General features: G+C 47.8%; 1 protein-coding gene across 2 annotated transcripts in view; it reads left to right on the top strand.

Annotated features, from left to right (window-relative positions):
* SEC24B (SEC24 homolog B, COPII coat complex component) overlaps window positions 1–24,511 on the top strand; it is a 233,204-nt gene that overhangs the window by 14,625 nt on the left and 194,068 nt on the right. For both annotated transcript variants that reach the window (XM_063918997.1, XM_063918989.1), the window contains exon 2: window positions 1,858–2,514. In XM_063918997.1, the coding sequence (XP_063775067.1) occupies window positions 1,858–2,514 (657 nt within the window). The remainder of the gene's footprint in view (window positions 1–1,857; window positions 2,515–24,511) is intronic.

The following is a 24,511-nucleotide window of genomic DNA, read 5'->3' as shown; positions in this document are numbered from 1 at the left end:
ATTTCTACCAAAGGTGGTTTCTTCGTTTCACATGAACCAACCTATTGTGGTGCCTGTGGCTACTGAAGCCTTGGCTGATTCCAAGTCTCTTGATGTGGTCAGAGCTTTGAAAATTTATGTAGCCAGAACGGCTCGGGTTAGGAAGACAGAGGCGCTGTTTGTCCTGTATGCGACCAACAAGGTTGGCGCTCCTGCTTCTAAGCAGACTATTGCACGCTGGATCTGTAATACGATTCAGCAGGCTCATTCTACGGCTGGTTTGCCGTTGCCGAAATCGGTGAAAGCCCATTCCACTAGAAAGATGGGCTCATCTTGGGCGGCTGCCCGAGGTGTCTCAGCTTTACAACTTTGCCGAGCAGCTACTTGGTCGGGGTCAAACACTTTTGCAAGGTTCTACAAGTTTGATACCCTGGCTGATGAGGACCTCCTGTTTGCTCAATCGGTGCTGCAGAGTCATCCGCACTCTCCCGCCCAGTTTGGAGCTTTGGTATAAACCCCATGGTCCTTTTGGAGTCCCCAGCATCCTCTAGGACGTATGAGAAAATAGGATTTTAATACCTACCGGTAAATCCTTTTCTCTTAGTCCGTAGAGAATGCTGGGCGCCCGTCCCAGTGCGGAATCTATCTGCTGTAATTGTATATAGTTATTGCTTATGTTACACAAAGGTTGTGTTTTGGTAAGGGTCAGCCTGTTGCTGATCTCGTTGGTTCACGCTGTTAACTGGTGTTAGTTAATTGCCATGTTGTACGGTGTGTTGTGGTGTGAGCTGGTATGTATCTCACCCTTCGTTTAACAAAATCCTTTTCCTCGAAATGTCCGTCTCCTCTGGGCACAGTTCCTATAACTGAGGTCTGGAGGAGGGGCATAGAGAAAGGAGCCAGGTCACGCCCATTTAAAGTCTTAAAGTGCCCATGTCTCCTGCGGATCCCGTCTATACCCCATGGTCCTTTTGGAGTCCCCAGCATCCTCTACGGACTAAGAGAAAAGGATTTACTGGTAGGTATTAAAATCCTATTTACTTTGGTGCACAGTTTTATTGTATGCTTATGTATAACGTTTGTGTTGCATAATAAAGTTGTTTTAATGTTATCTAGCTGTAAATTTATTCAATCTAATTTTAGCACTGTTATTTACACTTTCTACAGTATATATACACATAATTGAGATTTTGTCGTCTCCGTTGTACAGCTATTCTTACTACTCCTACACCTTCTGTCAGGTCTTATTTTATTTTGTAGTAATTTATTACCTCCAATTTAGCCAATAATATTATTAGGGTGATATTCTTCAAAGTGCAGAATAATGGTTTAAAGATGTGAGACAGGTATATGAGGGTTTTGAATGTAATGGGTGTTTTTAAGATTGCAGGTGGAAGTTAGAAGTGTTTTTTAACAAATGTTTTAAATGACAAAAAATCAATTTATAGACATTTTCCTGCAACCCTATTTAATCTAGAGCATTTATTTTAAGAAAAACACTGTCATTTTTAAAATGCATCTGATGGTTTATAACCATCGTAAACCTGGTATTTGATGGAAAAAGAATTTCCAGTTGGGAACATTGATTGTTGCCAAAGAAAATAATTATTTGCAATATTTAATTATTATGTTTTTGTCTTTGTCTTTTTCATTTCTAGCTATACCTAAAATGTTTACATTTGTTTACTTCAATAATTGTTGCATTACATTACAAAGATGTTTGGCGTTAGCAGAGAACTATATGGTGTTATTGTTGGATTCAGACAAATAAATTTTAAAAGTTACATTGTTATACATAAAAAAAAAAAATTCATGGTCAGGGTTATTTGGATTTCCTTCATTATTTCCCAGTTAACATTGTTTTTTATTTTATTTTAGGCCCTTCTCAACCGCAGCCACCTCATGGATATAGAATGTATCCATCAGCTAACAGTGCTTCTCCAGCATTCAGCTCCCAAGTGCCAAGTAAAGTTACTCCTCCAAGTATGAACAGCCAATATGGGCCAGGTTACTACTCTAACAACTATGCAGCTCCACCCCAGAATGTCATGGCTCCGCCTTTGCAGATCAATCATTTAAATACAAGTCAAGGTTTCCATGAGTTCTGCCATGGACGTTCTCAAGGTTATCACATCCCAGCATCACTGGGGCTAGGTCAAGGTGTAGCTCCAGGAGAACCATATCTTGGTGACTATAATTATACATACACTCCCACCTCATCATGTCTTCCTCAGGGATTAACCAATCATTCCACTCACTATTCTGTACCTGTAGCATCCAGTCATTTGTATCAAGGCGCTCCATACTACTCCATGCCTGCCAGCAGTCAATATGCCCCGGTCCTTCAGTTTGGCACTCAGGTGACCAATAGTGCACAGAGACTTCAGACAGCTCCTGGTCCTACATCATTTTCTCATGATATGAATATGCATAGTTCACCCCCTGTTCCTGCTATAGAAAATAAAGGATCCCAGGGGGGTCATCTGCAGAACCATGGGCTGCCTGCGGCTTCTACTAATCAACACTCTAGCACAGGTAAGGTGGAAAGGGTCAGTTGTAACTGTTATTACATCTGTTTCCAGTGTCCAAGATGTGTCATGTCACCATTTTTTTTTACATTATTGATACCATGCCTCAATTAAGTATTACCATAATTTTTTATCATGTGACATTGAATGACTTCTCCATTTGCAAACGGCATAACAGAGGTATAATTTAGGATGATTGTGCATTGGGTAAATCGGTTGAATGTCTTGATCACTTTCAGTATCTAAAAATTATTAATTTGCTTTTAATTACAATTTATGACTTTGATAAGCAGTTCAGGGTCCATAGGCTCCACAGGAATACCATGGGGTTTAGGTGGTTTGGAACAAATCGGGTACCAAACAGTTAAAGCTTTTCGGTCCCAGAATGCCCTGGGTCCTCCTCCCCTATAACACCTCCCCAGCCCCAGTTTTATTTTGGTGCCGGCATCAGCTGGATGCACCTTTTTTTTACAGGAGACTGCTGTTGCAGCCTCTTTCTTTTTTATGTACAAGACAGAGCTTACCGCATCGGATGGCCAATAGACAACGGTGCTGCAGCTCCATCACTCCTGCCGGTGCCGCAACACTGGTGATGAGGTCCAGTGTTTTGGCGGGCGCCGGTAAAGCTATCACCTTTCTAGGACTGCCGCTGAACAATGGGGGAAGGTAAGTGGCGGTTTAAGGTCTCTAGAGTTGAAGACGCTCTGGCGTCACTGATTGCGGAAACCGAGCTGCTTGCATCTTCCGCTAGATCACCAGGGCAAATATATACTAGCATTAGGGCGCTTGTAAGCTGTTAGCCCTTATGGGGAATGTCAGCATAGGGGGAGGTAGGCTCACCCCGTTAGTCCCTCCCCCAGCCCAGGGTGTGATTCTTTGAGAGTTTTCCCGCTTTTTCTAGGCTGTAAAATACTACCTCCTTCTCCCCCCAGTGAGACACTAAGACAGTGCTGGCTTCAGAGGTCTCAGGAGGTAGGGTACAGTCTCCCTGTATACTCTTCCTTTGGGACAGGTTATACAGCACTTATCCTACCCTCCTTTGAGGTTGCGTAGTTGGGTCAGTGCCGCATTGTATGTGACTTGTTGCTAGCTACTGCTGTGAGTGTTCAAACTCTGCTGTATGTATTATACTTTCTTGTTTCTCTTACGTCCTAGAGGATGCTGGGGACTCCAAAAGGACCATGGGGTATAGACGGGATCCGCAGGAGCTTGGGTACACTAAAAAGACTTAATCTGGGTGTGAACTGGCTCCTCCCTCTATGCCCCTCCTCCAGACCCCAGTTAGACTTTGTGCCCAGGAGTGACTGGATGCACACTAGGGGAGCTCTACTGAGTTTCTCTAGAAAATACTTTTGTTAGTTTTTTTATTTTCAGGGAGACCTGCTGGCTACAGGCTCCCTGCAGCGTGGGAGTGAGGGGAGAGAAGCAGACCTACTTCTGTGAGTTTCAAGGCTCTGCTTCTCGGCTACTGGACACCATTAGCTCCAGAGGGTTCGATCACTTAGTGCGCCTAGCTGCTTGTTCCCGGTGCCACGCTGTCACCCCCTCACAGAAGCCAGAAGTCAGAAGTCGGGTGAGTATGAGAAGATCAGAAGACTTCAGGACGGCAGAAGACTTCAGTAACGGAAGGTAAAGCACAGCGGTAACACTGTGCTCCATGCTCCCACACACATCATCAACGGTAGTCACTGGGTGCAGGGCGCTGGGGGGGGGGGCGCCCTGGGAGGCATGTTACTGGAGTTCAGGGCGGCATATTATGGTAGTGGGTGCCTAGGCACCCTTTACAAACCCCCGCCGGCATTTTTAGTTAGTTTTAATTTGGCGGGCCGTGTCCGCCGGGAAGGGGGCGGAGCTTCGGTCTGCTGCTCACACGCGCCATTTTCTCCCTACACGCGGCTGAGGGAGAGATGCTGCCAGGACCTCCACGATTCACAACAAGTAACGGGGGCATCTCCAGAGGGGAGCCGCAGTGGGGTGCTGGTTTTTTTATCAAACAGGCAGCACTGGGTACATATATCGTTATACCGATATATGGGCGCTGGGGTGTGAGCTGGCATACTCCCTCTGTCTCCTCTTTCTGGGCTGCAGTGTGGGCCTGTCACCTTGCTGGGATGTTCTGTGTGTTGTGTGTGTCGGTACTAAGTGTCAACATGTCTGAGGCTGAATGTTATTCACCAGAGGAGGTTATGGAAGGTGTGGTTGCAGGGCTAGAATTGGCACTGTCGACGCAGCCGACACCTGACTTACTAGCACTTCTTAATACGATCAATTACAATGTAGCTTCTTTATCGAAGAGGTTAGAGAAGTCTGAGTCACAGACGCAGGTGTGGAAAAAGTCCATGGAGGAGGCTTTGTCTCAGGTACAGACCCCATCCGGGTCCCATAAGAGGCCATTTACTCAGGTGGGGGATACTGATACCGACACGGACTCTGATTCCGAGGTCGATTTCACTGAGGCTGCGTTACATCCACGTTTAGTTAATAGTATTCAGTACATGATTGTGGCTATAAAAGATGTTTTACACATTTCTGATGAACCTGCGGTACAGGAAACAAGGATTTGCTTGTTCAAGGGAAAAAAACCTGAGGTAAAGTTTCCCCCCTCTCATGAAATGAATACTCTTTGTGAAAAGGCTTGGCAGTCGCCGGATAAAAAATGGCAGATTCCCAAGAGGATTTATATGGCGTATCCTTTCCCCTCTGATGACAGGGAAAAATGGGAGACATCTCCAACCGTTGATAAAGCTCTATCCCGTTTGTCTAAGAAGGTGGTGCTTCCGTCTCCTGACACGGCAGCTCTCAAGGATCCGGCGGATCCCAAGTTGGAGACGTGTCTGAAGTCCATTTTCGCTAATTCGGGGGCTCTGCTCAGACCCGCTGTGGCGTCGGTATGGGTGAGTAGTGCTATTGCTAAATGGGCTGAGAATTTAGCTAGTGACATGGATACTCTTGATAAAGATAATGTCCTTTTAACTCTCGGTTATATTAAGGACGCTGCAGATTACCTAAAGGACGCGGCGAGGGACGTCTGTCTCTTGGGTTCAAGGACCAATGCCATGTCGATATCTGCTAGGAGGGCCCTGTGGATCCATCAATGGAATGCTGATGCCGACTCCAAGAGGTCTATGGAAGCACTACCCTTCAAAGGTACGGTCTTGTTTGGGGACAGCTTGGCGGACCTAGTCTCGACCGCGACTGCGGGTAAGTCCTCTTTTCTTCCTTATGTTCCCACACAACAGAAAAAGGCACCACATCAACAAATGCAGTCCTTTCGTCACAACAAATACAGGCGTGGGAAAGGTTCATCTTTCCTCGCCTCAAAGGGTAGAGGACGGGGAAAGAAACTTCCTGCAGCCTCAGGCGCACAGGACCAAAAGTCCTCCCCTGCTGCTACCAAGTCCACCGCATGATGCTGGGGCTTCCCTGGGGGAGTCCGGACCGGTGGGGGGCCGTCTTCGGATAGTCAGTAAGGTCTGGATTCAATCAGACCTGGATCCTTGGGTGTTAGAGATCGTGTCTCAAGAATACAAACTGGAGTTTCGCGAGATGCCCCCTAACCGGTTCTTCATTTCGGCATTACCTGTAGTTCTTCAGGACAGGGAGGTGGTCCGGGCAGCGATTCAAAAATTGTGTCTGCAGAGGGTCATTGTTCCCGTCCCCCCGTCCCAGCGGGGGGAGGGGTTCTACTCGAGCCTCTTTGTGGTGCTGAAACCGGATGGTTCGGTCAGACCAATTCTAAATCTAAAATCCCTCAATCCATACTTGAAAGTGTTCAAGTTCAAGATGCAATCCCTTCGAGCGGTGATTGCCAGCCTGGAGGGGGGAAATTTTATGGCGTCAGTCAACATAAAAGATGCCTACTTACATGTGCCGATATATCCTCCGCATCAGGCTTTCCTCAGGTTTGCGATACAGGATTCTCATTACCAATTTCAGACGTTGCCGTTTGGGCTTTCCACGGCTCCGAGGATTTTCACCAAAGTCATGGTGGAAATGATGGTTCTTCTTCGCAAACAGGGGGTTTCAATTATCCCGTACTTGGACGATCTCCTGATAAAGGCGAGGTCCAAGGAACGGTTGCTGAGAAGTGTACAGTTGTCACTCTCGGTTCTGCGACAGCACGGTTGGGTGCTCAATTTGCCGAAATCCCAGTTGATTCCGACCACTCGGCTTCCTTTTCTGGGCATGATTCTGGACACTGATTTACAAAAGGTATTTCTTCCAGAAGAAAAGGCTCGGGAACTGCAGACGACGGTCAGGGAACTTCTGAAGCCGACGAGTGTGTCGATCCATCATTGTACTCTGGTTCTGGGGAAGATGGTTGCGGCGTACGAAGCCATACCATTTGGCAGATTTCACGCCCGGGTGTTTCAGTGGGACTTGCTGAGCAAATGGTCCGGGTCTCACCTACACATTCACCGGAAGATAAGTCTATCTCCCAGAGCCAGAATTTCTCTCCTGTGGTGGCTACAGGGTCATCACCTCCTAGGGGGACGTCGATTCGGTATCCAGGATTGGGTACTTCTGCCAACAGATGCAAGTCGCTGGGGCGCAGTCACCCAAGGAAGAAACTTACAGGGAAAATGGTCGCTCCAGGAAGCCTGTCTCCACATAAATATTCTCGAGTTAAGAGCCATTTACAACGGCCTGCTACAAGCAAGAAGCCTTCTTCAGGGTCGACCAGTTCTGGTACAGTCAGACAACATCACAGCGGTGGCGCATATAAACCGGCAAGGCGGAACGAGGAGCAGAGCGGCAATGGCGGAGGCCACAAAGATCCTTCGCTGGGCGGAACAACACGTGAGCGCACTGTCAGCAGTTTTCCTGCCGGGGGTGGACAACTGGGAAGCAGATTTCCTCAGCAGACACGATCTCCATCCGGGAGAGTGGGCTCTTCACCAAGAGGTTTTTGCAGAGGTGACAAGACGCTGGGGAATTCCGTTGATAGACATGATGGCGTCTCGGCTCAACAAGAAGCTCCCGAGGTATTGTTCCTGGTGAAGGGACCCACAAGCCACTGCAGTGGACGCCCTGGTGTCTCCGTGGGTGTTCCAGTCGGTGTATGTGTTCCCTCCACTTCCTCTCATTCCAAAGGTACTGGGGATCATTCGACGAGCAAGGGTTCAGGCGATTCTCGTCGTTCCAGACTGGCCAAGAAGGGCCTGGTACCCGGATCTTCAGGACTTACTGGTGGAAGATCCGTGGCCGCTTCCTCTAAGAGAGGATCTGTTGTTGCAGGGTCCATGCGTGTTTCCAGACTTACCGCGGCTGCGTTTGACGGCATGGAGGTTGAGCACCAGATCTTGGCTCGTAAGGGTATTCCCAGGGAGGTCATTCCAACTCTCATTAAGGCTAGGAAGGAGGTTACGGCGAAACACTATCACCGTATTTGGAGGAAGTATGTTTCCTGGTGTGAGGCTAAAAGGGCTCCTGCGGAGGTTTTTCACTTGGGTCGTTTTCTCCACTTTTTACAGGCGGGCGTAGATGCAGGCCTGAAATTGGGTTCCATCAAAGTGCAGATTTCGGCTTTATCTATTTTCTTTCAAAAAGAATTAGCTGCCCTCCCGGAGGTTCAGACCTTTGTGAAAGGAGTAATGCATATCAATCCTCCGTTTGTACCTCCTGTAGCTCCATGGGACCTTGATGTCGTCTTACGGTTTCTCATGTCTTCCTGGTTTGAACCTTTTGCGTAAGGTTGAGTTGAAGTTTCTCACCTGGAAGATGGTTATGCTTTTGGCGCTGGCGTCTGCCAGGTGGGTGTCGGAGTTGGCGGCTTTATCTCATAAGAGCCCGTACTTGATTTTTCATTCGGATAGGGCGGAATTGAGGACTCGTCAACAATTTCTACCGAAGGTGGTTTCTTCATTTCACATTAACCAACCTATTGTGGTTCCGGTGGCTACGGAAACGGTGGCGATTCCGAAATCTCTAGATGTTATAAGAGCGTTGAAAATCTACATCTCTAGGACAGCTGTTACTAGGAAGACTGAGGCGTTGTTTGTTTTTGTATGCTGCCAACAGGATTGGTCATCCCGCTTCAAAACAGACTATTGCACGCTGGATTTGTAGTACGATCCAGCAGGCTCATTCTTCGGTCGGACTACCGGTACCGAAGTCTGTAAAAGCCCATTCTACCAGGAAAGTGGGCTCATCTTGGGCGGCTGCCCGGGGCTTTTCGGCATTACAACTTTGCCGAGCGGCTACTTGGTCGTGTTCTAACACGTTCGCTAAGTTCTATAAGTTTGATACCCTGGCCGATGAGGACCTGGCGTTTGCTCAGTCGGTGCACTCTTCCGCCCGTTCTGGAGCTTTGGTATAATCCCCATGGTCCTTTTGGAGTCCCCAGCATCCTCTAGGACGTAAGAGAAAATAGGATTTTGGTACTTACCGATAAATCCTTTTCTCCTAGTCCGTAGAGGATGCTGGGCGCCCGTCTCTGTGCGGACTATTACTTGCAGTGTTTTTTCTTGCTGGTTAATTTAGTTTATACACGGGTTGTGTATTGGTTTGTTGCAGCTTGTTGCTGGCATTAATGCATACTGTTATCTGGTTTGAGGTTATTCCGGTTGTACGGTATGTTTATGGTGTGGGCTGGTAATTTGGTAGCCCTTAGTTAAAACAAAAATCTTTCCTTGAAATGTCCGTCTCTCCTGGGCACAGTTCCTATAACTGAGGTCTGGAAGAGGGGCATAGAGGGAGGAGCCAGTTCACACCCAGATTAAGTCTTTTTAGTGTGCCCAAGCTCCTGCGGATCCCGTCTATATCCCATGGTCCTTTTGGAGTCCCCAGCATCCTCTACGGACTAGGAGAAAAGGATTTATCGGTAAGTACCATAATCCTATATTTTCACCTCCTATTCCCATACAAGGTTTTAAGGATTATGTTGTACCTCACATTTTATTTATAAGTGATGTCACATTTGCATATTATTATTATAGTTGCACTCTGCATGCTTGTTTAACAATGTCCAAAGGCAAGGCCTCTAAGGACAAGATGTAGTCTAGGGCTCCTGTACTGTTTTTTTGCAGGACCTGCTCAGTCAAGTCAGACGTGTAGGATTTTGTGCATGATGGTCTCTATTTGAGGTTTTATGCTGCACCATCACTCATTACGGTGACTCCAGCACCTGTCCTAGAACCACCATGGATGGCTTCTTTGTCTCAGGCTATGACTCCGTTAGTAGAAAGCTTGCCTGTGCCTACTCTGACTCTATAACAGGGGTTTCCTCAAGGGTCTCGGGCTTTGTTATTGGCCCCCCCATGCAACCTCCTTTGATGGACATGTTTACACAGTCTGTCCAGAGTCTAGCTCAGACGTCAGTCGCCTTTAAAGATACGTTACAGAGGGACAGACCAGGGACTGACAAAGCATCCAAACAAGTTACACCCTAATCTCTGTTGGAGCAGGCCTTGGATTCTGAGACTGATTCTGATCAGGAGGAAAATGATGCCTCAGACTTTGGTTCTTGTCCAGAACAGTGCACTAAGGTGGATATTCCTGCCTTAATCAGGACAGTAAATACTATACTTGACATAGCGAAGGACCAGCTTCTAGGCCTAAGGATCCTATCTACAGTATGAGCAACAGAGGTGTTAAGGTAGAGTTCCCTCAGTCAGATCAGCTGACTGAGCTCATGTGTGAGGCCTGGAGTACTCCTACCTGGATGTTTCAGTTACCAAAAAAACTGTCTTCTATATATCCTCTCCTTCAGGGAGAATGTAAGAAGTAGGAAGTTCTCCCCTCTGTTGATGCTCACATAGCTCGTCTAGTGAAGAGCTCTACATTGCCCATACCTTTTAGACTTTGCCAAAGCGTTCGATACTGTACCACACATGAGACTTATCTACAAGCTACAAGAATCAGGGCTAGGAAGCACAATATGCACTTGGGTCAAAAACTGGTTAGATAATAGGGAGCAGCGCGTTGTGGTTAATGGATCTTTTTCAACTTGGACTGAAGTGCTAAGTGGTGTGCCGCAAGGCTCAGTATTAGGACCGCTATTGTTCAATATTTTCATTAACGACCTAACAGAAGGTCTAGAGAGCATGGTGTCAATTTTTGCAGATGATACCAAATTGTGTAAGGCTATAAATACACAGGCGGATGCCGAGTCTCTTCAGAACGACTTAGTTAAATTAGAAGCATGGGCAGCCAAATGGAGAATGCGCTTCAACACAGACAAGTGTAAGGTAATGCACTGTGGTAACAAGAACAAAAATTACACCTACCTACTAAATGGGGTAAAATTAGGGGATTCTGTACTGGAAAAGGACTTAGGTGTCCTCATAGATAGCAAGCTAAGCAGTAGTACCCAAAGTAGGACTGCAGCAAAGAAGGCTAATAAGATATTAGCATGCATAAAACGGGGTATTGATGCTAGGGACGAGAGTATTATACTCCCGTTATATAAATCACTAGTGAGGCCACACCTTGAATACTGTGTACAATTCTGGGCACCATACTACAAAAAGGATATCCTGGAGCTAGAAAAGGTACAGTGGAGGGCGACCAAACTAATTAAGGGCATGGAGACGATGGAATTCAAGGAAAGGCTTGAAAGACTAGGCATGTTTACATTGGAAAAGCGGAGACTAAGAGGGGATATGATCAACATCTACAAATATATAAGGGGACAATACACAGAACTTGCGCGGGACCTGTTTTTGGTTAGATCAACACAGAGGACTCGTGGACACTCGCTCAGGTTAGAGGAGAGGAGATTCCGCACAATACGTCGCAAAGGCTTTTTCAAGGTAAGGACAATACGTGTTTGGAATTCCCTGCCCGAGGGAGTTGTAATGGCGGAATCTGTCAACACCTTTAAGAATGGGTTAGATAAATTCCTAATGGATAAGGATATCCAGGGGTATGGTGCATAGTCATGCATTATAGTTACTATAAATAGGGATAAAATGCAACGGCTGACAGCAGCATCAGTCAGAAATTTTAGTCAAATCATCATGCATAGGAGACCACAAATAGGTTGAACTCGATGGACAATTGTCTTTTTTCAACCTCAGATACTATGTTACTATGTTACCTTGTACATCCTCTCTTAAGGATGCAACGGATAGGAAAATACAGATTTTCTTTAAAACCAATTTTTCTCAGGCATGTGCTATAACTCGCCCAGCCATGGCTACTGCTTGGGTAGCAAAAGCCATTGAGGGCTGGGTAGACCCACTCGAGAGCAGTCTCTGTGTGGAGGCTACCCAGGAACGGCTCTCCTACATTTCTCTTATTAAAGTGGCAGCCTCATATATTGGGGAAGCAGCCCTGGATACAGGAATTTTTACTTCCAAGGTATCAGCAACTTCTATAGCTGCTAGAAGGGTACTCTGGCTTCGATCTTGGAGGGTGGGCTCTGATTCCAAGAAAGCATGGAATCATTGCTTTTTACAGGAAATATTTTGTTTGGTTCTGGGCTTGACAAAATGGTAGCCACTGTCGCAGCTTCCAAAACAGCCTACCTGCCTTTGGCTGCAGCTTCTAAGACCAAGTCATCATTCTATAGCTATTTTCTCAATCAGTCCAGTTCCCATAAGGGTATGCCAAGAACAAAGCAATCTTGTTCGGTCCTGAGGCCGGACGTCTGGCCCAACAAACCCTCTGCCTGATGGAACGGGCCACATTTTGTGAAACCATAGAGTGAGAGGCCAACTTTTTAACTTTACAGAGGTCTAATGTCAGACTACTACTGACACCTGGGTGCAGGAAGTGGTCTTTCATGGATACGTTCTCACCTTTCAGAGACGTCCCCCGCAACATTTTTGTTGTATGGCCCCTCCAGCAGATCCTCTCAGGGCATTGACTTTGCAACAGGCCGTTCATGTCCTTCTACAGTCAGGAGTTATAATGCCAGTTCCGTCACTTCAACAGACAGGGTTTTACTCCACTCTGTTCCTGGTGCGCAAAGCAAATGGCTCTTTTCGACCCGTACTCAACATCAAGTTTGTCCGAGTGCCATGGGTTTGCATGGAAACCGTCCGTTCCATTGTCCTGGCATTTGAACCTGTAGATTTTATGGCTTCCCTGGACACTCAGGACGCATACCTGCATGTACCTAACAATGACATCCATCAGCGTTACCTCATGTTTGCCATTCTACACCAGCATTATCTGTTTCGGGTGCTGCCCTTCTGACTCTCTATGGCCCCTTTGGTATTTACCAAGATGATGGCAGGCATGGCTGCACATCTCAGGTGTCGGGGAATCTGGATTTTCCACTACCTAGACAACCTACTTATCCTGGCTCGGTCTCCGAAGGGTCTGCAACAGCATCTCCGTTTAACTATTGCCTGTCTGCAGACACATGGTTAGATTATCAACTGGATGAAATCCTCCCTGGCTGCGTTTCAAAGAATATTACATCTAGGAGCCATCCTAGATTCTCAGGCTCAGGGGATTTTTCTGCCGGCAGACAAGATAATGGTACTTCACTCTCATCTGTGCAGTTTTCTTAAACGCTGGCAAGTGTCCATACACTCAGCCATGCAGGTCCTGGGGTCCATGGTCTCACCTTCGACATGATGAAATATGCCCAATTTCATTCCAGACCTCTGCAGCACCTGATTTTATCACAATGTAACGGACAGCATCATCTTCTCAGAGCCCAGACAATGGTGTTGTCTCAGGAGGTTCGGTTGTCGCTCTTGTGGCGGCTTCAGATGTCCCACTTGAACAAGGGCCGTCCATTTTGGATCTTGAATTGGGTACTACTCACCACGGATGCTAGTCTCCGGAGGTGGGGAGCAATGGCCAGCCAACAATCTTGCAGGGATGCTGGACAGTCCTCGAGTTGCCGGCCCATCAACATACTGAAACTCAGGGCAGTGATCAGGGAAATTTTTTGGGTGCAGGACCTTCTTCATGGTCGGCCAGTGCAGGTCCAATCAGACACAGCGACAACAGCAGCTTACCTCAACTATCAGGGAGGTATGCAAAGTTTAGCTGCCATGAGAGAGGTGACGCACATACTCACGTGGGCAGAAAGTCATCTTCCAGCAATGTCGGCAGTGTTCATCCCAGGAGTTCTTAATTGGGAAGTGGACTACCTAAGCCGACAGGACGTACAATCCGGAGAGTGGGCTCTACAACCAGAGGTCTTTCAGGATCTAGTGAACAAACTGGGGTTGTCCAGAAGTGGATCTCATGGCATCACGCCACAACCACAAACGACCAGTAATACGGTGGGACTTCAATCTGGTATACATCTTCCCTCCAGTTTCACTTCTTCCAAGAGTACTTCAAAAGTTGAAGCAGGAGGGAGGCACAATGCTTCTCATAGCTCCAGCGTGGCCGAGGCATCCTTGGTTTGCAGATCTGCAGGGTCTGTCAATCGACACTCCTCTCTGTTAACACAGGGTCCATGTCTACACCAGGACCTGGCTCGGCTGTCTTTGACGGCGTGCCTCTTGAGACATCCCTTTTAAAATTTAAGGGCTTCTCAAGCTCTGTTGTTCAGACAATGCTTAAAGCATGCAAGTATGTCTAAGCAAGGATTTATTGCAATATTTGGCACATTTATTTTCAGTGGTGTTTGCCGAGGAACTACAATCCTTTTACTTTCAGAGTGGCACGAGTACTTGCTTTCCTTCAAGCAGGATTGGATTTAGGTCTTCAACTAGCATCCCTCATGGTACAGGTATCTGCCCTGTCCTTGTGGTTCCAGAGAAAGATGGTTTCTCTGCCAGATATCAGAACTTTCTTTCAGGGGATTCTCCGTATTCAGCCTCCATTTGTCCCTCCGGTGGCTCCATGGAACTTGTCTTTGGTTCCACAGGCGTGGAAAAGACTCACTTACTCCTGGCTATTGCCTCTGCACGCAGTGTGTCTGATTTAGCAGCACTTTTGTGTCACACTCCTTTTTTTATTTTTCATCCAGACAGAGCTGTCTTCAGGACCAGGTCTGGATACCTTCCTAAGGTGGTCTCCAAATTTCATATCCATGAAGAAATTGTGGTTCCAGCCTTTCAATCTCCAAACCCTTCCTCAAGTTATGTATTGTTGGTGTGAGCACTTCAGATTTATGTGGAGCAAACTAAGTCTATCCGTAAATCTGATGCTGTTTTTCTTTTGTATGGTTTTCACAAAATAGGATGGCCTGCTAACAAGCAGACCTTGGCTCAATGGTTTTGAATGACCATTGCTTATGCATACATGGAAGCGGAAGTATCTGTTCCTATGGCGCTGAAGGCTCATTCCACTCTTGCATGTCCCCATGTGGTCACTGTATTTATAGTATGTATACCCGAGCAAGTGCACCACAGTGGTAGTGTGTACTGGGACACATTGTGCTTTATCCCTGAACTGTAAAATCTTTTTGCTTTTCTATTAGATTTATGAAGCTGGTGCGTTGCTGTTCTGATGAACAATGGGATTACATAGTGCTGCCAATTAAAAATGTAAAAAGGTGTTATGAAGTGGGAATTTATGTTAAGGCTTCTAGATTATAGCCAATAACACATAAGAACGTGTGGTTTAAGTATGACATGTTCACTTTAATGTGGCAGTATAACAGTGTTCCAAGCTATAGTTTCATCCCAGCTATCGTGCTTCAGAAGTGAGATCTTAATCGTTGCAGTTAAATAGCCCTCATTATAACCTATTGTGTAGAAATACAAGGCTTGTAAAACAATATGACAGCACTGTTTTTGAGTTTGCATTATTATTATTATTACTGCAGCCTTGCGCAGGTGGCAGTCCCAAAGGAAATGACAGAACAAAGTTTCTACAATGATGAAATATAACATGCCTCCTGTTCTCTCTTATGCAGTGCTGATGTCAACGTATGAGCTCTGTCTTGTCATTCATGTAAATACTTTGAGTTGTTGTGAGAATTTAGTGCAGTACATTTTGAGTTTGTTTTGTACATCAAGTGATTGATATGTTTTGGTTGACCAGGGCCAGAATAGGGAGATGAAGCAATGAAACTGACTTAAGGTGCATACACTGGGGGGTGAAGCACTTTCCACAGTAGGAAACTGTGGAAAGTGCTTCACTCGGCTGTACAAACAGCCCGACGGATGGCGGTGGCCAGTGATGATGCGGGAGCGTGCATCAGCGCTCACCGCTCATCGCCCACTCATACACACTGGACGAGTTTGAGCTCAAAGTAGCTCAAAACGCCAAAAGTGAGCTACTTTGAGCTCAAAATAGCCCAGTGCGTATGCGCCTTATGTGGCAGGATGTCAGATATCTGATTCCCAACTACACGCTATTGTATCCTCTTCACACACCTATGTTAGTGGTGCTCAATCTCGATGTCTGTGTTCCTGTCACCCCAAAAGTGGAAGTTTGCAGTGGAAAGTATTTCAGATCTACCAATCAGGGGACCCAATACCAGATTATTGTACCCTATTTGTAAACGGAGACCAAAGTATTATAAATAATTGCTTCATATAAAATATCTATATTAATTTTTCAGTCTCATTTTTTTCCCCCCGCAGCGGGGTACACTGGGGTTCCACAGGGATAACATCAGGGTGTAGTGTTGGATCTTGATCCGAGGCACCAACAGGCTAAAAGCTTTGACTGTTCCCAGGACGCCGCCTCTATAACCCCGCCTCCGTGCGCAGGACCTCAGTTTGTAAGTTGGTGTCTGCAGTGCAGGCAGCTAACAGGGAGGGCTGCGCTGAACAGCCCTGAAAAGAGCTTTTATGAAGATAGAAGACTTCAAGGGCCGGGGTATAGGCACTTAGAAGTGCTATATGTCATTAAGACATATCATGCTGCGACTCCCTCACCTCCCCCGGCGGCGCTGTATACTCCCGCACCCTGGTTGCCGGGTACTTAGAGCGGAGGGCTCTGGTTCTTCACCTAGGGCACACACACCTGCCGCAGCTCTCCAGGATCGTGTAGCCGCATCAAGAGAGGAGGTAAGAGGGTTCCCTGGCGGGACCCACTGGAAATGGCTATCCGGCACGGTCACTGTTGGCCGTACAGGGACCCCACTAGACCACCAGGGCAAGGGCACAGGTTGGATTACCTCACAATCCGTTTTACTAAGGCCCGCAGTTCCCGGTGGTGAAGTCCAGCAAGGGGATAAGGCTCTGACCTGTAGCCTCTCCCCTAGCCCCTGGCGCCATTTACTGCTAATGTTCCTGCCCTGGAGCTGCTTCTCTCTGCCTCCCTCACTCCCTGTCAGGATTTGGGCGCCATTACACACATGCTGAGCTGACTTTGGAACTGCTGGGCAATGTCTCCTCTGTAAAGCCGCCTGCATCATCAGCGCTGTGCATTTACAGGACACTTAAGTATTCTACATGTCTTTAGACAGTGTTAGTTGAGAACAAGTGCATATATTCAGGGTTATTTAGTACAAGTACCCTGTGATATACATCCAGTCTTTACTGTGCAGTGTTATATCTATTTCTCTGACGTCCTAGTGGATGCTGGGACTTCCGTAAGGACCATGGGGAATAGCAGCTCCGCAGGAGACTGGGCACAAAAGTAAAAGCTTTAGACTAGCTGGTGTGCACTGGCTCCTCCCCCTATGACCCTCCTCCAAGCCTCAGTTAGATTTTTGTGCCCGGCCGAGAAGGGTGCATGCTAGGTAGCTCTCCTGAGCTGCTTAGAGTAAAAGTTTAAATAGGTTTTTTATTTTCAGTGAGACCTGCTGGCAACAGGCTCACTGCATCGTGGGACTAAGGGGAGAAGAAGCGAACTCACCTGCATGCAGAGTGGATTGGGCTTCTTGGCTACTGGACATTAGCTCCAGAGGGATGATCACAGGTTCAGCCTGGATTGGTCCCGGAGCCGCGCCGCCGGCCCCCTTACAGAGCCAGAAGAGCGAAGAGGTCCGGAGAAATCGGCGGCAGAAGACGTTCCTGTCTTCAGATAAGGTAGCGCACAGCACTGCAGCTGTGCGCCATTGCTCTCAGCACACTTCACACTCCGGTCACTGAGGGTGCAGGGCGCTGGGGGGGAGCGCCCTGAGACACAATAAAACACTATAAAAACCTTATATGGCTAAAGAAATGCATCACATATAGCTCCTGGGCTATATGGATGCATTTAACCCCTGCCAGTTTTCCTAAAAAAAGCGGGAGAAAAGGCCGCCGTGAAGGGGGCGGAGCCTTTCTCCTCAGCACACAAGCGCCATTTTCTTTCACAGCTCCGCTGGAAGGACGGCTCCCTGACTCTCCCCTGCAGTCCTGCTACAAGAATCAGGGTAAACAAGAGAGGGGGGGGGGCACTATTGGCAGCTAATATAAAACAGCAGCTATAAAGGGAGAAACACTTACATAAGGTTATCCCTGTATATATATAGCGCTCTGGTGTGTGCTGGCAAACTCTCCCTCTGTCTCCCCAAAGGGCTCGTGGGGTCCTGTCCTCTTTCAGAGCATTCCCTGTGTGTGTGCTGGGTGTCGGTACGATTGTGTCGACATGTATGAGGAGGAAAATGATGTGGAAGCAGAGCAATTGCCTGTGTTAGTGATGTCACCCCCTAGGGAGTCGACACCTGACTGGATGGTCGTATTTAAAGAATACGTGACAATGTCAGCACTTTGCAAAAAACTGTTGACGACATGAGACAGCCGGCAAATCAATTAGTGCCTGTCCAGGCGTCTCAGACACCGTCAGGGGCGCTAAAACGCCCGTTACCTCAGATGGTCGACACAGACCCAGACACGGATACTGAATCCAGTGTCGACGGTGAGGAGACAAACGTAATGTCCAGTAGGGCCACACGTTACATGATCACGGCAATGAAGGAGGCATTGAATATTTCTAACACTACAAGTACCACAAAAAAGGGTATTATGTGGGGTGTGAAAAAACTACCAGTAGTTTTTCCTGAATCAGATGAATTAAATGAGGAGTGTGATAAAGCGTGGCTTTCCCCCGATAAAAAACTGCTGATTTCTAATAAATTATTGGCACTATACCCTTTCCCGCCAGAGGTTAGGGCACGTTGGGAAACACCTCCTAGGGTAGATAAGGCGCTCACACGCTTATCAAAACAAGTGGCGTTACCGTCTCCCGATACGGCCGCCCTCAAGGAACCAGCTGATAGGAGGCTGGAAAATATCCTAAAAGGTATATACACACATACTGGTGTTATACTGCGACCAGCAATCGCCTCAGCCTGGATGTGCAGCGCTGGAGTGGCTTGGTCGGATTCCCTTACTGAAAATATTGATACATTTAAAGGATGCATTACTATATATGCGAGATGCACAGAGGGATATTTGCACCCTGGCATCTAGAGTGAGTGCGATGTCCATTTCTGCCAGAAGAGCGTTATGGACGCGACAGTGGTCAGGTGATGCGGATTCCAAACGACATATGGAAGTATTGCCGTATAAAGGGGAGGAGTTATTTGGGGTCGGTCTATCGGACCTGGTGGCAACGGCTGGAAAATCCACCTTTTCTCTAACGTCCTAAGTGGATGCTGGGACTCCGTAAGGACCATGGGGAATAGCGGCTCCGCAGGAGACTGGGCACAAAAGTAAAAGCTTGAACTAGCTGGTGTGCACTGGCTCCTCCCCCTATGACCCTCCTCCAAGCCTCAGTTAGATTTTTGTGCCCGAACGAGAAGGGTGCATGCTAGGTGGCTCTCCTGAGCTGCTTAGAGTAAAAGTTTATTTTAGGTTTTTTATTTTCAGTGAGTCCTGCTGGCAACAGGCTCACTGCATCGTGGGACTAAGGGGAGAAGAAACGAACTCACCTGCGTGCAGAGTGGATTGGGTTTCTTAGGCTACTGGACATTAGCTCCAGAGGAACGATCACAGGTTCAGCCTGGATGGGTCCCGGAGCCGCGCCGCCGGCCCCCTTACAGAGCCAGAAGAACGAAGAGGTCCGGTGAAATCGGCGGCAGAAGACGTTCCTGTCTTCAACTAAGGTAGCGCACAGCACTGCAGCTGTGCGCCATTGCTCTCAGCACACTTCACACTCCGGTCACTGAGGGTGCAGGGCGCTGTGGGGGAGCGCCCTGAGACGCAATAAAAACAGAAATACCTTAGGATGGCAAAAGAAATACATCACATATAGCTCCTGGGCTATATGGATGTATTTAACCCCTGCCAGTTTTCCAGAAAAAAGCGGGAGATAAGGCCGTCGTGAAGGGGCGGAGCCTATCTCCTCAGCACACAAGCGCCATTTTCCCTCACAGTTCCGCTGGAAGGACGGCTCCCTGACTCTCCCCTGCAGTCCCTACAGAATCAGGGTAAAAACGAGAGAGGGGGGGCACTATTGGCAGCTAAATTATAAACAGCAGCTATAAAAGGGAGTAACACTTATATAAGGTTATCCCTATTGATATATATAGCGCTCTGGTGTGTGCTGGCAAACTCTCCCTCTGTCTCCCCAAAGGGCTAGTGGGGTCCTGTCCTCTATCAGAGCATTCCCTGTGTGTGTGCTGGGTGTCGGTACGATTGTGTCGACATGTATGAGGAGGAAAATGATGTGGAAGCAGAGCAATTGCCTGTATTAGTGATGTCACCCCCTAGGGAGTCGACACCTGACTGGATGGTTGTATTTAAAGAACTACGTGACAATGTCAGCACTTTACAAAAAACTGTTGACGACATGAGACAGCCGACAAATCAATTAGTGCCTGTCCAGGCGTCTCAGACACCGTCAGGGGCGATAAAACGCCCGTTACCTCAGTGGGTCGACACAGACCCAGACACGGATACTGAGTCCAGTGTCGACGGTGAGGAGACAAACGTAATGTCCAGTAGGGCCACACGTTACATGATCACGGCAATGAAGGAGGCATTGAACATTTCTGACACTACAAGTACCACAAAGAAGGGTATTATGTGGGGAGTGAAAAAACTACCAGTAGCTTTTCCTGAGTCAGATGAATTAAATGAGGTGTGTGATAAAGCGTGGGTTTCCCCCGATAAAAAAGTGCTAATTTCTAATAAATTATTGGCACTATACCCTTTCCCGCCAGAGGTTAGGGCGCGTTGGGAAACACCCCCTAGAGTAGATAAAGCGCTCACACGTTTATCTAAACAAGTAGCGTTACCGTCTCCTGATACGGCCGCCCTCAAAGAACCAGCGGATAGAAGGCTGGAAAATATCCTGAAGGGTATATACACACATACTGGTGTTATACTGCGACCAGCAATCGCATCAGCCTGGATGTGCAGTGCTGGAGTTGCGTGGTCGGATTCCCTGACTGAAAATATTGATACCCTGGATAGGGACAGTATATTACTAACTATAGAGCATTGAAGGATGCATTACTATATATGCGTGATGCACAGAGGGATATTTGCACCCTGGCATCAAGAGTGAGTGCTATGTCCATTTCTGCCAGAAGAGCGTTATGGACGCGACAGTGGTCAGGGGATGCGGATTCCAAACGACATATGGAAGTATTGCCGTTTAAAGGGGAGGAGTTATTTGGGGCCGGTCTATCGGACCTGGTGGCCACGGCAACGGCCGGAAAGTCCACCTTTTTACCCCAGGTCACCTCTCAGCAGAAAAAGACACCGTCTTTTCAAACTCAGTCCTTTCGTCCCCATAAGTACAGGCAGGCAAAAGGCCACTCATTTCTGCCCCGGGGCAGAGGAAGAGGAAAAAGACTGCACCAGGCAGCCTCTTCACAGGAGCAGAAGCCCTCCTCTGCTTCTGCCAAGTCTTCAGCATGATGCTGGGGCTTTAAAAGCGGACTCGGACACGGTGGGGGCCCGTCTCAAAAATTTCAACGCGCAGTGGGCTCACTCGCAAGTGGACCCCTGGATTCTGCAGGTAGTATCACAGGGGTACAAACTGGAATTCGAGACGTCTTCCCCTCGCCGGTTCCTGAAGTCTGCTCTACCAAAGTCTCCCTCCGACAGGGAGGCAGTTTTGGAAGCCATTCACAAGCTGTATTCCCAGCAGGTGATAATCAAGGTACCTCTCCTACAACAGGGAAAGGGGTATTATTCCTTGAACACTTACATAAAGAGGTTCAAATTCAAGATGGAGTCACTCAGAGCAGTGATAGCAAACCTGGAAGAAGGGGACTATATGGTGTCTCTGGACATCAAAGATGCTTATCTCCACGTCCCAATCTACCCTTCTCACCAAGGGTACCTCAGGTTTGTAGTACAAAACTGTCATTATCAGTTTCAGACGCTGCCGTTTGGATTGTCCACGGCACCTCGGGTCTTTACCAAGGTAATGGCCGAAATGATGATTCTTCTTCGAAGAAAAGGCGTTTTAATTATCCCTTACTTGGACGATCTCCTGATAAGGGCAAGGTCCAGGGAACAGTTAGAAGTCGGAGTAGCACTATCTCAGTTAGTGTTACGTCAGCACGGGTGGATTCTAAATATTCCAAAATCGCAGCTGATTCCAACGACACGTCTCCTGTTCCTAGGAATGATTCTGGACACAGTCCAGAAAAAGGTGTTTCTCCCAGAGGAGAAGGCCAGGGAGTTATCCGAGCTAGTCAGGAATCTCCTAAAACCAGGCCAGGTGTCAGTGCATCAGTGCACGAGGGTCCTGGGAAAAATGGTGGCTTCTTACGAAGCGATTCCATTCGGAAGATTCCATGCAAGAACGTTTCAGTGGGATCTTCTGGACAAATGGTCCGGATCGCATCTTCAGATGCATCAGCGGATAACCCTGTCGCCAAGGACAAGGGTGTCTCTTCTGTGGTGGCTGCAGAGTGCTCATCTACTAGAGGGCCGCAGATTCGGCATTCAGGATTGGATCCTGGTGACCTCAGATGCCAGCCTGAGAGGCTGGGGAGCAGTCACACAGGGACAAAATTTCCAGGGCTTGTGGTCAAGCATGGAAACATCTCTTCATATAAACATTCTGGAACTAAGGGCCATTTACAATGCCCTAACTCAAGCAAAACCCCTGCTTCAGGGTCAGGCGGTATTGATCCAATCGGACAACATCACGTCAGTCGCCCACGTAAACAGACAGGGCGGCACGAGAAGCAGGAGGGCGATGGCAGAAGCTGCAAGGATTCTTCGCTGGGCGGAGAATCATGTGATAGCACTGTCAGCAGTGTTCATTCCGGGAGTGGACAACTGGGAAGCGGACTTCCTCAGCAGACACGACCTTCACCCGGGGGAGTGGGGACTTCATCCAGAAGTCTTCCAAGAGATGGTAAACCGTTGGGAAAAACCAAAGGTGGACATGATGGCGTCCCGTCTCAACAAAAAACTAGACAGATATTGCGCCAGGTCAAGGGACCCTCAGGCAATAGCGGTGGACGCTCTGGTAACACCATGGGTGTACCAGTCAGTGTATGTGTTCCCTCCTCTGCCTCTCATACCAAAAGTACTGAGAATCATAAAAAGGAGAGGAGTAAGAACTATACTCGTGGTTCCGGATTGGCCAAGAAGGACTTGGTACCCGGAACTTCAAGAGATGCTCACGGAGGACCCGTGGCCTCTACCTCTAAGAAAGGACCTGCTCCAGCAGGGACCTTGTCTGTTCCAAGACTTACCGCGGCTGCGTTTGACGGCATGGCGGTTGAATGCCGGATCCTGAAGGAAAAAGGCATTCCAGAAGAAGTCATCCCTACCCTGATAAAGGTCAGGAAGGATGTAACCGCGAAACATTATCACCGCATTTGGCGAAAATATGTTGCGTGGTGTGAGGCCAAAGAGGCCCCTACCGAGGAATTTCAACTGGGTCGCTTCCTACATTTCCTGCAAACAGGACTGTCTATGGGCCTAAAATTAGGGTCCATTAAGGTTCAAATTTCGGCCCTGTCGATTTTCTTCCAAAAAGAACTGGCTTCTCTGCCTGAAGTCCAGACGTTTGTCAAAGGGGTACTGCATATACAGCCTCCTTTTGTGCCCCCGGTGGCACCTTGGGATCTCAATGTGGTTTTGGGGTTCCTAAAATCACATTGGTTTGAACCACTCACCACTGTGGAATTAAAATATCTCACATGGAAGGTGGTAATGCTGTTAGCCCTGGCTTCAGCCAGGCGTGTCTCAGAATTGGCGGCTTTATCTTATAAAAGCCCTTACCTGATTTTTCACACGGATAGGGCAGAATTGAGGACTCGTCCTCAATTTCTCCCAAAGGTGGTTTCAGCGTTTCACGTGAACCAGCCTATTGTGGTGCCTGCGGCTACTAGGGACTTGGAGGACTCCAAGTTACTGGACGTAGTCAGGGCCCTGAAAATATATATTTCCAGGACGGCTGGAGTCAGGAAATCTGACTCGCTGTTTATCCTGTATGCACCCAACAAGCTGGGTGCTCCTGCTTCTAAGCAGACGATTGCTCGTTGGATTTGTAGTACAATTCAGCTTGCACATTCTGTGGCAGGCCTGCCACAGCCAAAATCTGTAAAAGCCCATTCCACAAGGAAGGTGGGCTCATCTTGGGCGGCTGCCCGAGGGGTCTCGGCTTTACAACTTTGCCGAGCAGCTACTTGGTCAGGGGCAAACACGTTTGCTAAATTCTACAAATTTGATACCCTGGCTGGGGAGGACCTGGAGTTCTCTCATTCGGTGCTGCAGAGTCATCCGCACTCTCCCGCCCGTTTGGGAGCTTTGGTATAATCCCCATGGTCCTTACGGAGTCCCAGCATCCACTTAGGACGTTAGAGAAAATAAGAATTTACTTACCGATAATTCTATTTCTCATAGTCCGTAGTGGATGCTGGGCGCCCATCCCAAGTGCGGATTGTCTGCAATACTTGTATATAGTTATTGTTACAAAATTCGGGTTATTATTGTTGTGAGCCATCTTTTCAGAGGCTCCTTCGTTTATCATACTGTTAACTGGGTTCAGATCACAGGTTGTACGGTGTGATTGGTGTGGCTGGTATGAGTCTTACCCGGGATTCAATATCCTTCCTTATTATGTACGCTCGTCCGGGCACAGTATCCTAACTGAGGCTTGGAGGAGGGTCATAGGGGGAGGAGCCAGTGCACACCAGCTAGTTCAAGCTTTTACTTTTGTGCCCAGTCTCCTGCGGAGCCGCTATTCCCCATGGTCCTTACGGAGTCCCAGCATCCACTACGGACTATGAGAAATAGAATTATCGGTAAGTAAATTCTTATTTTTACCCCAGGTCACCTCTCAGC

The sequence above is a fragment of the Pseudophryne corroboree genome, chromosome 1 (assembly GCF_028390025.1).
Source record: "Pseudophryne corroboree isolate aPseCor3 chromosome 1, aPseCor3.hap2, whole genome shotgun sequence".
Classification (NCBI taxonomy): Eukaryota; Metazoa; Chordata; class Amphibia; order Anura; family Myobatrachidae; genus Pseudophryne; species Pseudophryne corroboree.
This window is presented reverse-complemented; position numbering and strand designations above follow the sequence as displayed.